This window comes from Barbus barbus (assembly GCF_936440315.1).
Source record: "Barbus barbus genome assembly, chromosome: 7".
Taxonomy (NCBI): domain Eukaryota; kingdom Metazoa; phylum Chordata; class Actinopteri; order Cypriniformes; family Cyprinidae; genus Barbus; species Barbus barbus.
In genome coordinates, this window is record NC_136735.1 from 12,971,416 (window position 1) to 12,983,481 (window position 12,066).

Genomic DNA, 12,066 nt, shown 5'->3' on the forward strand with positions numbered 1-12,066 from the left:
AAAGCTCAATCAGCGTTCCACAAAAAAACAAATAGTCAATGGCATTGAAGGGAAATTGTCAGTTATAGCCTACCACACATTTAGGGAATAATAATTAATAATAATTGTAAGGTTCTGCTCTTGGACATTTAAGGAATGGATCATATTTCTCACAAACTGGGATGAGCAGGCTACAGTTGCCACATTTGTTGCGATATTTTCTTCTTTGAAATACTCAGCCCAAGCCTACACACACATCAATCCCCACAAAAACATTAATCGTCCATTGCGTCCAAGCTTTTCAAGACAAAAGGAGCGGAATGTGCCCGGGGCGGTTTGTTTGCACGACAGCACAGGGGCTTAGTTGAACTCTGCCAGACTCCCACAGGACACTCCTACCGACAGTAATCTACAGCTCTCGATACACGCTTAAATCCTACATTTACAGCGGAAACAGCCATCATATTAATGAAACTGTGAGTAGGCTATGATCTTTTAGTGTGAAGAATATCATCTTTGTTAAAACTGCGACCCCCCCCCCCCGAACGCTAGCATTACGCGATTTAAACCTTATTTTCCTTATGCAAAGTCGTTTTTCTGTAAGCGATGTTGTTTTAAATTCTAATACACCTGTTTCCTCTTTTCGCTTTGCAATAAAAGTAATAGGCTGTACATGCAATAAGCGCGTGAGCGTTTTTTGTTAACAGTCACCCTCCTATTTTTAACACGCGCCTAAGATGACTATATTTTGTCAAACATTGCTTTAGTTGTTGCTAACATTTCCCACTCCTTTTTGTTTTTTTCGAAGCATTGTTGAGATGAAACCGAAATCTTAAAAGCGCAGATAGATTAATTTGCGTCTCATACTTGAGTAAGCTATAGTGACGTTTTTTGATTTAATAATCTGTTGTTGTTGTTGTTTCTTCTTTCATTTATTGGGTTTCTTGGAATAACTAAATCTAATTATTTCGTGCTTTCGCGAGTAGCACGATGTCACTGAAGATCTGGCCCAATCATGTAATTTAACGCCCTTCAGGAAAGCTGACCATTAGCCGCCATTTGTGTAGGCGTTCCAGTTTACTTAAAAACATGCTATGCGCCATATGATATAACCTGTACTATACGTTTCCTAAAGATCGCATAAAGCACGAATTGCAGCTGAACTATGGGGCACTGACTTGCAGAGGAATGCTGTTCGTGCGCATTTTGCAAAAAATTATGAGTTTTGTGGATTGCCTGGAGTGGTTTAACCCTTGATCTTGAATCTTTCTCAAATAACTAAGCTGTTTTTAAGATCTGTTTTTTAAAAAAATCTACATGCATGGTTTTATGTTTTGTATCAGATAAAATGTTTGAGGAGACAAACGTTGATTTTACTCAGAGCAATATAATAAGCTATTTGGTGCAGATATTATTATTATTATGGCCACAAAAGTATGATGAAATGATTGAAATGTAAATCACTTTGAATTTACATAAAATGCATATAAAAGTTAACTTGTCACTCTATATCTCCCAAACTATGTCTTAGTAGGATGCAATTTAAATGCTTAGTTTTACGATCAAAGCTCTGTAGTTTTTATTGTGGGGGCAAAAAACAATGCAGTGTGAAATATGATGACTGAGAGATGTTCAACATTCTTTAAAAGCCTGATGCATCATATTTGATACATTTTACCATGATTTTTCTAAATAATTATGTATGTATAATCAAGTAAACCTATAAGTCGCTTCAGTCCAGTAAGTGTTTGTCTTGAAATATTACTAACGATATAAAGGGTATTCATATGCAGAGCTGGGTAGTAACTGATTACATGTAATCTGGATTACGTAATCAGATTCCAAAAAATAAGTACTTGTAATTAGAATAAATTACATTTTAAAGTACTTGTAATCAGACTACAGTTACATTTTATGGATTACATGATTACATATTATTCACACAATAACAATAAATTATTCATAAATGATTGATTCTCTCTAATTTCTCTTTTTCATCTTTTGCCTTTTCTAAAATAGCCATTATATACATATTATATATGTATATATATAGTCCAGTTTTTTGGACATTCACCCAGAGATCAGTCATTAGTCAGGTGGCGACAGCATTTGACCACTGGATTTACAAAAATAATTTCAGGTTTAAGAAGGATTTCAACATTGCATCAACTACTGATGAACACATTAGTTTTTATTTGAATTATTACTCTGTAGGTTTTGTTTAACCATGTATTATTAATGAATTAAAATGCACATATTCACATTATTTCTTAGTTACATGTAATGCAGGCATTGCAAAACTTTTTGTCATCTAAACCTTATTCACCGAATATATTAAGTACACATTTGCATGTTCACAGTTTCTTTGATGTTGATTAATGATCACATGACATGCAGGTAAATAAAAATATTTAATCTTTTTAGTAAGTGTTTTATTTAAAACAAAGACTATAGAAATACAAAGACGGTTCACTCCTATAGGGTTACTTATGAATAGGAGAAACTGCAATGCGCAATATGTAGGAATAGTCCCACCTTCTAAATGAAAGAGCCAAATTTCCCATAGAAACCTGACTAGACCAGCTAATGCACATGCACAGTATAAGCAGGTTATGATTCCGCATGCACATTGGCTGGTCTAGCCTGAAAAATAAGCTTTTTAAATGCTATTTGAGCATAAGAAACAACATTCATTGGGCCATTAATTTCAGATTTATGTTGCTGATTTGACATATGTAATTTAATTGTGAGTTCAGCAAGCAGTTTTTGAGATTTCAGGATTCCCCCATTCATTAAGATTAAGAAGGCGTTGCAAATATGGCCGCCGAGTGAAGAGACTTTCCTCAAAAGGGAGTTTGTTTTAAAATGATTAATTTTTTTATGATTTAATTAACTGTGAGCTTTGCATTAAACATACAAGCCCCCTGCAGTTCCTTTATGAACCCTAGTTTGGGAAACCAACCTTGATGTAATATAATGTTTCATGCACTTTATGTTGTAAATTACAATGAATGTAACACGTTTTCTTACTCTTTGCATTTTTTACATCATTATGGTACAAGATAATGCTATTTAAATCAATGTGATTAACGAGTTAAATCAAAAGTAATCTAAAAGTAATCTGATTATATTACCTAAAATGTGTAATGTAACAGATTACGTTACTGACTACACTTTTTGTCATGTAATCTGGAATCAGTAACAGATTACAATTTGTAAGTAATCTACCCAGCTCTGTTCATATGTTTACTTTAGTGCTGTCAAATGATTAATCGCGATTAATCGCATCCAAAATAAAAGTTTTTGTTTACATAATATGTGTATGTGTACTGTGTATAATTATTATGTATATATAAATACACACACACATGCATGTTTATATTTCAGAAAAATATGTTTATATATTAAATATATTTATTTATAATATGAATTATATGAACATAAATGTAGACATGTAAATATTTTACAAATATATACTGTATGTGTGTGTACATAATACATATACACAGAACACGCATATATTATGCAAATAAAAACTCTTATTTTGTATGCGGTTAATCGTTTGAGAGCACTAGTTTACTCTTAAAATCAGTAAAGATTTATACAAGTACCTCCCCCTAAAGGTGGACATTTTTTAAATTGTACTAGAAGGCCTTTTACTTGCAAAAAAGTATGAACTATCCATCAGATGATATGTAATAGATTGTGTACAACAAGTTTTTCTGCTAAGTTTTAATCATGCTGATAATTTAGAGACCTTAGAAATTCATGTATCAAATATAGTGCTGTCAAACGATTAATCGCGATTAATCACATCCAAAATAAAAGTTTTTGTTTACATAATATATGTATGTGTACTGTGTATATTTATTTGGTATATATAAATACACACACACATATACAGTATATATTATGGAAATATTTACATGCATATACATTTATATGTTTATATTCTTATATTTTATATTATATATAAATATATTTCATATATAAACATATTTTTTTTCTTAAATATATACATGCATGTGTTTGTATTTATATATAAATAATAAATATACACAGCACACACATATTATGTAAAGAAAAAACTTTTATTTTGGATGCGATTAATCGCGATTAATGGTTTGACAGCACTAATCATATATAAGATGAGGCTTTATAGGTTTCATATCAGCCAGTATTACTTTTGTTTGGATGCGCAAAGAAAAAACAACTGATCAGGAGATACGCTGAACAAGGTGTTTAGATGACCCATAATTCTGATTTATGCAGGTATATATGTCAACGTGTTCTGTCCTATATTCCCCCAGCTGTTTTTTACCCAGTGTTTTTAGAGCGTGGGAATACTCTGAAAAAGCGTTTAAATGACCCCGAATTCTGATTAATGGAATCATATGACATCTGATTTATTCAGATTTTTAGAAACAAGCATATTGGATTCAGGTTGATGTTTTAATGTAATGTGTTTTTAGAATCTATCTGCAATAATGCTAGATCTTTTCTCAGACAGATGCTGAGTATTTGGACCCTGCTTGCAACTGTTGTTTGTGCAGGTATTACAACATTTGCTTATTAACTATACTGAACAGGACAAGTTGAATAATGTGTTAATTTAAATAAACAGCCTACACAATGCTAACTGCCATTTCGAAAGAACTCCTACTCATCTTGCCACTCTAAAGAAAATTTCTCCCTCAGTGTCAGTCTCTGCAATATCTCAGAGGCTTGTAATCCACGGCCATCAGTTTACTCTGGATCTTCCTGAGAGGACAAAGAGGTTGGAGTTCATTAGTGCTGATGAGAGTGAAGAACTTACTATCTGGGAATACAAAATCTTTTCTTTCCGGTCAAATAAACCTAGCAAAGGCGAAGTGAGCAGCGCCACTAAGGGCTGGACATTCAGAATCAGACATGTTACGTTTGACGATCAGGGAAGCTACACCCTGTACAATCACTTTGGTTCAACTATCTCCAGTTATATAGTGAGGGTCAAGAGTGAGTAGTAATTTAATCCTCTATCGCAGATTAATATTTCTGTGACTGTCCACATATCCTCACTATCTGTCCTTCTCTACAGCCAGCAGAGAAGTCATTGATCGTGTCGCAGGTGAAACTCTGAGCATATCTCTGGCAGGACTCAAGCAGAGTGATGCCACACTTCACTTCTACAGCAATTATTCATCTATCACCCTGGTGGAGAATGGAGTTCCTGTGGGACGAAACCACCCTGACTACATCAACCGGCTTAAAGTGAACAGCGAAACCATTCAGATTCTCAATGTAAATGCATCAGATTTAGGCAGATACGAGCTCACCGATCTCAAAGGAAGACTCGTCACAAACAATACAATGATATTAGTGGGTAAGAAAATAATTTTTTAAAAATCTTTTAAAATTACATATTTTTTTAAATAAATTAATGCTTATTCAGCAAGAATGCATGATCAAAAGTGACTGTTTAAATTAATCAAAATGCGTATGTACTATTAAAAAACATTTTTATTTCAAATTAATGCAGTTCTGTTTAACTTTAAAGAATACTGCAAAAAATGTATCACGTTTTCTACATAAATATTTAGCTGTGATAATAATAAGAAATATTCTGTGAGCATCAAATCAGCATATTAGAATGTTTTCTGAAGGATCACGTGACACTGAAAACTGGAGAAAAATTGGCTTTGGCATCACAAAATAAATTAAATTGTAAAATATAAAACATTTATTTTAAATTGTAAATATTATTTTACAATATTACTATTTTTACAGTATTTTTATACAAAAATGCACCCTTGGTGAGCATAAGAGATGACTTGCAAAACAATAAAAAAAATTAAATGGTTGTGTATATTCAAATAAAATGTTTTATTTTATTTTAGAGAATTGGGTTTCATGCATTACGATTACTACATCTCTTAATGTCTGTTCTTCTTTCATCTCTTCAAATATCTTTGTAGATCAACATGACTTTGCCCCTAGTAAAGGTCTTATAGCTCTGCTGCTGCTTGGGATTCCTGGAGGAGTCTGCTTCTGCTGCAGAAAGAGAATCTGCAAAAGCTGCCGGACATCTAAATCAGACACACAAACAGGGCAGTACAACACCGAACCAGTGTCTATACCTTGCAGCAACACTGTGACTAATCCTGTTGGTCCTGGAGACCCTGGCCAGGTAAAATAGAGTCTGTCTCTCTTCCTGCACTTTCCTGTCCATTCTCTACTATCCTATAAACAAAAAGCCAAACAAAATCAATAGAAGAGCAAAAAAAACTTTGTAAACTCTTTGTGACAGAACCATGCTAAGTGACATAGAATAATCTATAAATAGAATAATCTAGTGAATGCAGCTGGAGTACATTGTAATTACTATTAATAGCTTGTTGTTTCTGACTGAAGGGCTACATCGCTGGTTATCCGCCTCATCCAGATCAAGGCCAGATTCATTATCCTTATCCACCAGGGTCGAGCGGACAACCTGCTGTTCCTCCTAACCCTGTGAGTTCACATACACTGAGATTGACAGCAGATCCTTCTACCCAAAGTGACTAATAAGGAATGTTACAAAAAGTTAATCCTGAGGTGGCAGCAACTTTGAAAGTTTTTCAATACAAGTTCCCATTTGTTTAGTTAGCTCTAGAATAGGAGAATGGGAAAATAATGCAGGGTCAGAGACCCGTTTTTTAAAAATTTATTTGAGCAACATGATTTTGGAATGATGTGTCATGTGAATTGCCGCAAAAGGTGCTAGATGCGAGGGCAACTGACAAAGGCATGTTTACATAGTAGGGTTGCCCTCGACTAAGGATTTTTCTGGTCGACTAGTAGTCGTTCATTTTAAGCATTAGTCGACTAATCACACGTTTATTAATAAACCATTTAAATCAATATAATGGGCCTTTAATTGCCTACAAAGCCTAATTAGCGCTCAAGCGCACGCATAAAGCTTGCCACATTGCACCAGCAGAAGTAATGATTATGAATGTGTCAGGGAAAACAGTGAGGAGGCTGCATTAACATTTGAATAATTCACTGATAAACAAGTGTTTTCTTTGTTTCGGTTTAAGAGATGAAGTCGGCGACACTGACTCGTCATCTGCGCAGGATGCGCCTTTATGCATGTTTCACACAGATTACATAATCTAAGAATATTTGTTTTCCATTTAAATCGGGTCATTTGAAAGTAGACATTTCACTCTCTAGAGATATATTTTTAAAGTCTGTAAGGCATAAATATACACAGAGTTTCGCGCTCAAGTTCACAGAGACGGCAGAAAGCGCATCCTGTTTGCTTTCATTATTTTACAAAAGCATGTTTAGTTGTTATTGTGAGTGCACACAAATAAAAGTATAGTCTTTACAGATTTGAAAGATGTATTACTCTTATCTGTATGACCAAAAATAAAGGAGTATTTTAAGAGCAAGTGAGAACACCGGCGCCTCCATCTGTCCTGCGGTGAGCACGCTGCTGTTCAGCTTCCACACTCCGCACAGACACTGTTGCTAATACTTACATATTTCAGATGATAAGCCATATTTGTGGTGGATGAATGATAGGCGAGCGTTTGGATGTCCTGCTGGATGTACTGTATTACCATAGACCAGCCTTTAACGATCTGCCTGACTTCGCCAATGTGACTAAGTGACTAATAAAATTTTGGTCGACCAAGCCTCTTCCGGTCGACTAACGATTAGTCAACTATTAGGGGCAGCCCTATTACATAGAAAAACAATGTAAAATCAAGCAGTGGAAAGCAAAAACATGTTCTGTGTGCATTGTCCGGAAGACCAACATGAATTGTGGTTTGGTTTTTAGCCATGTAAAACTTAATAAAAATAAATAAAACAAAGAGAGCAGTGAGTACATAAACCAGTAAAGAGTTATTTATTTATTTAAAGTTAAACTTTAAAAATCAGTTTTGTGCATGTTCTCTTTTTAAGGGCTTTTATCCTGAGTATGTGCCTCAAAACCCTGTCTATCCTCCTGACTTTGGACCTGGACTTCCCCCTGCTCAGCCGCCCCAGTGGAATGCCCCCCCGCCCCAGTATAACCCTTCTGCACCAGTGGTACATCCAAAATCTTTTGCAAATCTCTTTTGCTTTACATTTATTTCTATCTGTTTATTTGTAATGTAATATGTAAAGATAAAGAGCTATTTAAAATGCATTAATGGTTCTGAAGGGGACAACACAGGGTTAAGTGTTTTTTCATAACACAATTGCAATTCTACTAATATTTGTCTTTCTATCAATTTTTTTATTCAATGTACATTTACTATGTGATTTCTTCTTTGTTACTTTCTTTCAAGTCACTTGCATTAAAATATCCACACAAATTAATTTAGTCAGTCTTTATGTTTACGTGCTCAATTGTGTATACATTTGTATAACATGATACTGTGTGTGTCCTCAGAACTATACGCCAGTAATGAACAGTGCTCCTCCTGGGCCTGAACCCACAGGGATGAATATGAATGAATTGCCGCCAACTGCACCACTGCTCACACCTCAGCCTGAGGTAACACCTAATCTTTTTCTGCCCTTGACAGCCTGTTAAATCATTAAAGGGGTCATATGATAGTATTTATTGTTTTGTTTTTTTTCTATTAACATCTGCCTGTTTTAACTGTCCAGGCCTACAGCAACATTCATGTTACATTTTGACATTTCTTTTTAAACAAATTACAGAAAATGTGCCACTCATTGCTGAAAATGAATGTTATAAAAGTAAAGCTTTATGCCTTTTGACATATTTCATATTCCCAAGGTCTCTCTGTCTCACACTCTTCTTTTTCTAGTCGCAGCCGTCTGTTATGAGCAACATTTCCATGGATATCCTTAACTCCAGTGACTCTGGTGTCCAGTTTGACATTAACAAAGGAAAGTCTTCTGGCAGCAGCTTCCTGTAGTTGCTCCAAAATCCTGAATGATCACTGCAAGGGATATAGAAACAAACACTTAGCTGGTCATTAGATTCATACAAAATCCAAGCCTTAAAAAGAAGAAGCAGAATTTTAGCCTGAGAACTAATAGGACCTTAATTAAAACTACTACTTCAATATTTTATGACTAGACATATTCTTTCAGGACTCACGTCTAGCTAAAGTGCAATACAAGGATATTACAATTAAAAATAAATAAATATATATATTAGGTACTGCACCACAAATCCCTGTTAACACTTTTCCAATTAAAAAAAAGCTTTCAACGCAACGTTTCTTTTTCTTACTTCTTAAGAGTAATCTCTTGCTGCTCTTTAGTAGCAGTATAAAAGCTGTTGAATCATACCAATGAAAAAAAAAGCTACCTCCATATTTTCAGCAAAATGTTTTCATATTAAAGAGCACCTATTATGCAAAATGGTGTTGGACATAAATGTGTGTTGGCGTTCTGTGAACCACCCTCTCACTAGGCCTGCTGTTTTGATTCTCTAAGCAATATGACATCACATTGCTTTGACCCCGCCAATGACAGCTGACTGACAGCCTGGCATTGTCATAGTTTCCGCCCTTAGTGGTTGTATGCTGTCCTCCGTTTTTTCCTTGTTTGAGCAGCTGTAACATTAACTATGTATCGCAAAGCAATCCTGGTGTTTTGTGGTTGGAAGTAAAACTGAACAAAAGTCCTAGAGTCTTCATTTTCTCCCAACATCTGAGCTGCTGAGGACGCAGCGGATTACTTCTATTTTTGAAGGTAATGCGCCACAAAATCTAGCTAAATACGTTTATGTTTGCGCAAGTCATTGTGTTATAGTGCTTAGCGTTTTAACCGTATTTTGCTATCGAAGTTATTTTTATTGATCAGCGCCGCGTTCCAGATGTATATGCTAGGTCCTGTTCTGAAAATGGGGAGGGAATATGCAGCTAATTTGCATTTAAAGTGATACACACCAAAATAGCTCTTTTGTAGATACGCCCCAAAAATGTAGAGTTGTGCAACAACAACAAAAACCTGTAACCTGAGAAAACTAAAATATACGTGTTTTTTTATTTACCTGCTTTAACAGCATCATGTAAATCCCAGGAATCTGACACATGTGTGAAAACATTACAGGGTTTATGGCTAATTCAGTTAAATACATATAATGCATGTTACTTTTAATGCTTGTAAGTGAATTTAAATGTATTAACAGTGTTTCAGGGAATTTTCTCAACTACCATGCCAGTAGCATTTCTTTAGGGCATTTTCATAGTGCTGTTAGGTAGCTGGAATAAAACAACAAATGGCGCAAACAAAACTTTTATACTTGAATCTTGATAATATGTGTAAAATATTGTGATTCATGTTGTAGCTGAATATAGATGCCTTATTTTAACTGCCCTTCATATCACAATGGATATTGAGACAATAAAAAGGCCTACCATTCTTCTTTAGTAAGATAAAATACTTCTATCAATTTCTGAATTTACTGTTCATATTTTATATTCTCATATGCATTTTTATTTTGTCTGACATATGGTGCCAACTGGAAATGTCGTTTCTCTTGTTATATTTTGCACTATATGAACAGATTAAATTTAATTTGTTGTTACACTTTGAACTATAATAAGAATGACAATAAACATCATCATAATCAGCATTCATGTTATTGTTTATTGTCTGCACATAGTCAGAATCAAGCATCTCTAGATTTTATGAAAAAAGACATTACAACCAGTTTCAGAAATTTCTCCATAACACAAAAGATTCCACTGGATTCAAGGGGATATAGAATTGGGTGTTGCAGAAAAAGAAACAAAAACACATCTCCAATAAAATAAACAAAATGGTGGAGATTCTGGAACTTGCGTAGAGGATTTACATCTGCATGAGATTGAATGCAGAGGCAAATTTTTCAGTTATTTACAACAGCATATGTTGTTTTTGTGACTTTAGGGATTCATTTTAGGATTTTTCACTCCAAAACAGAGTCATGGGAAAAAATGCAGTGGACTGCTGCCAAGAAGACCATTTATTGGACAGGGCTTTTGTCAACAAATGTATCCCTGAATAATGCATTGAACAAAAACAAAAAAACACGAATATTTAACTGCAGTGTAAAGACATTTGCTGTTCTCTGTACCTTAAGACCCCAGAAACATAACTTTTGTTAGCAATTAAACCCCTCGAATGCCAGATCCAATTGTGCTATGGGACCCTAAAACAGATTTTACTTGAGAATAAATAATCTTGGAATATTGAAGCACCTTTCAAGTTTAGATAAACATGCACATGTGGATCTATTGCAGGGTCACAATATCATGCTGGATTACATCCTTGGACTTAGTTTCTTCTGGTCTGACAAGAGTATCCCTGTCAACCCATTTTGTTTTTCTCCATCTCTCTTAGTCGTCTCTCCAGCATCTTGCTTTTGTCCTCGAGGTGCCTATCTGGCTTTGCAGATGTTGTACCTATTCCTAACAGCACACAAACACATGCCAGGCCTGCTAGTCTTATCGCTGTGGTTTCTGCAGAGGCTCTAGTGTCGCTGAGAAACAATCCAAACATGCCTGTGGCAAAGGTGACCTTCAGCAGCCACAGAGCCAGCCTTATAGCTCCAACAACCAAACTCAGGATGAAGGACATTATCCAGTGGGCCACAACAACCAGAAGGGCCCACTGAGCGACAAAAATCACTCCCTCCGGAGTAACTTTTTGGAAAAGTAGCTTGGCTAGATAAAAACATGAATGAAAACATACATGTGAGAATGTGTTTTGGTTTAAATAAATTGAAACTTTCAAGTATGATTTTCTGTATATTTAACGTCAATTCCAGCTGATTCCAAGATTTCCGTAACATACTGGATGACCATATTAAGGGCTGATGCCATGAATAAACAAATACAATATCATTATGCTTTTTTTCACCAAAGAAAATAACTTGCCAGTACAGCAAGCATCATTATGTAATATATATTGCATTAGCAAATTAGCAAACCATGTGACAAATGACTCTAGTTCTGCTTTTCTCAGAATCACCTTCACTTTTCATAACCATTTTAAAGTTTTGAGCTGGTGTCAAGGTAATTTCAGAGTTGTGGTCAAATGTTTTGCTTGGTTGCCACTTGGTTTCTCATAGAGCAGGCATTAATTATATTATGCAATGCCACACAAAGT

At 35.0% G+C, this 12,066-nt stretch overlaps 1 protein-coding gene across 2 annotated transcripts; it reads left to right on the forward strand.

Annotated features, from left to right (window-relative positions):
• The first annotated feature begins 264 nt into the window (after nt 1–264).
• Nucleotides 265–10,548, forward strand: LOC306872774 (uncharacterized protein). Of its 2 annotated transcripts, XM_079421553.1 has the most exons (9): nt 284–455; nt 4,486–4,532; nt 4,678–4,974; nt 5,057–5,341; nt 5,934–6,145; nt 6,370–6,468; nt 7,912–8,037; nt 8,384–8,488; nt 8,769–10,548. In XM_079421553.1, exons 1-9 carry the CDS (start codon nt 448–450, stop codon nt 8,877–8,879), a joined length of 1,290 nt encoding a protein of 429 aa, XP_079277679.1. In that variant the 5' UTR covers nt 284–447; the 3' UTR covers nt 8,880–10,548. The 2 variants fall into 2 exon arrangements, with proteins under 2 accessions (XP_079277680.1, XP_079277679.1); XM_079421554.1 differs by lacking the exon at nt 4,678–4,974 and having other exon boundaries at nt 265–455.
• Nucleotides 10,549–12,066: the final 1,518 nt, after the last annotated feature.

Bases quoted from the DNA above. Each gene is read 5' to 3' on its own strand.
- LOC306872774 (XM_079421553.1), top strand. The intron at 4,533-4,677 runs GTATTACAACAT...TTTCTCCCTCAG, and splicing joins TGCAACTGTTGTTTGTGCAG to TGTCAGTCTCTGCAATATCT. The intron at 5,342-5,933 runs GTAAGAAAATAA...ATATCTTTGTAG, and splicing joins CAATACAATGATATTAGTGG to ATCAACATGACTTTGCCCCT.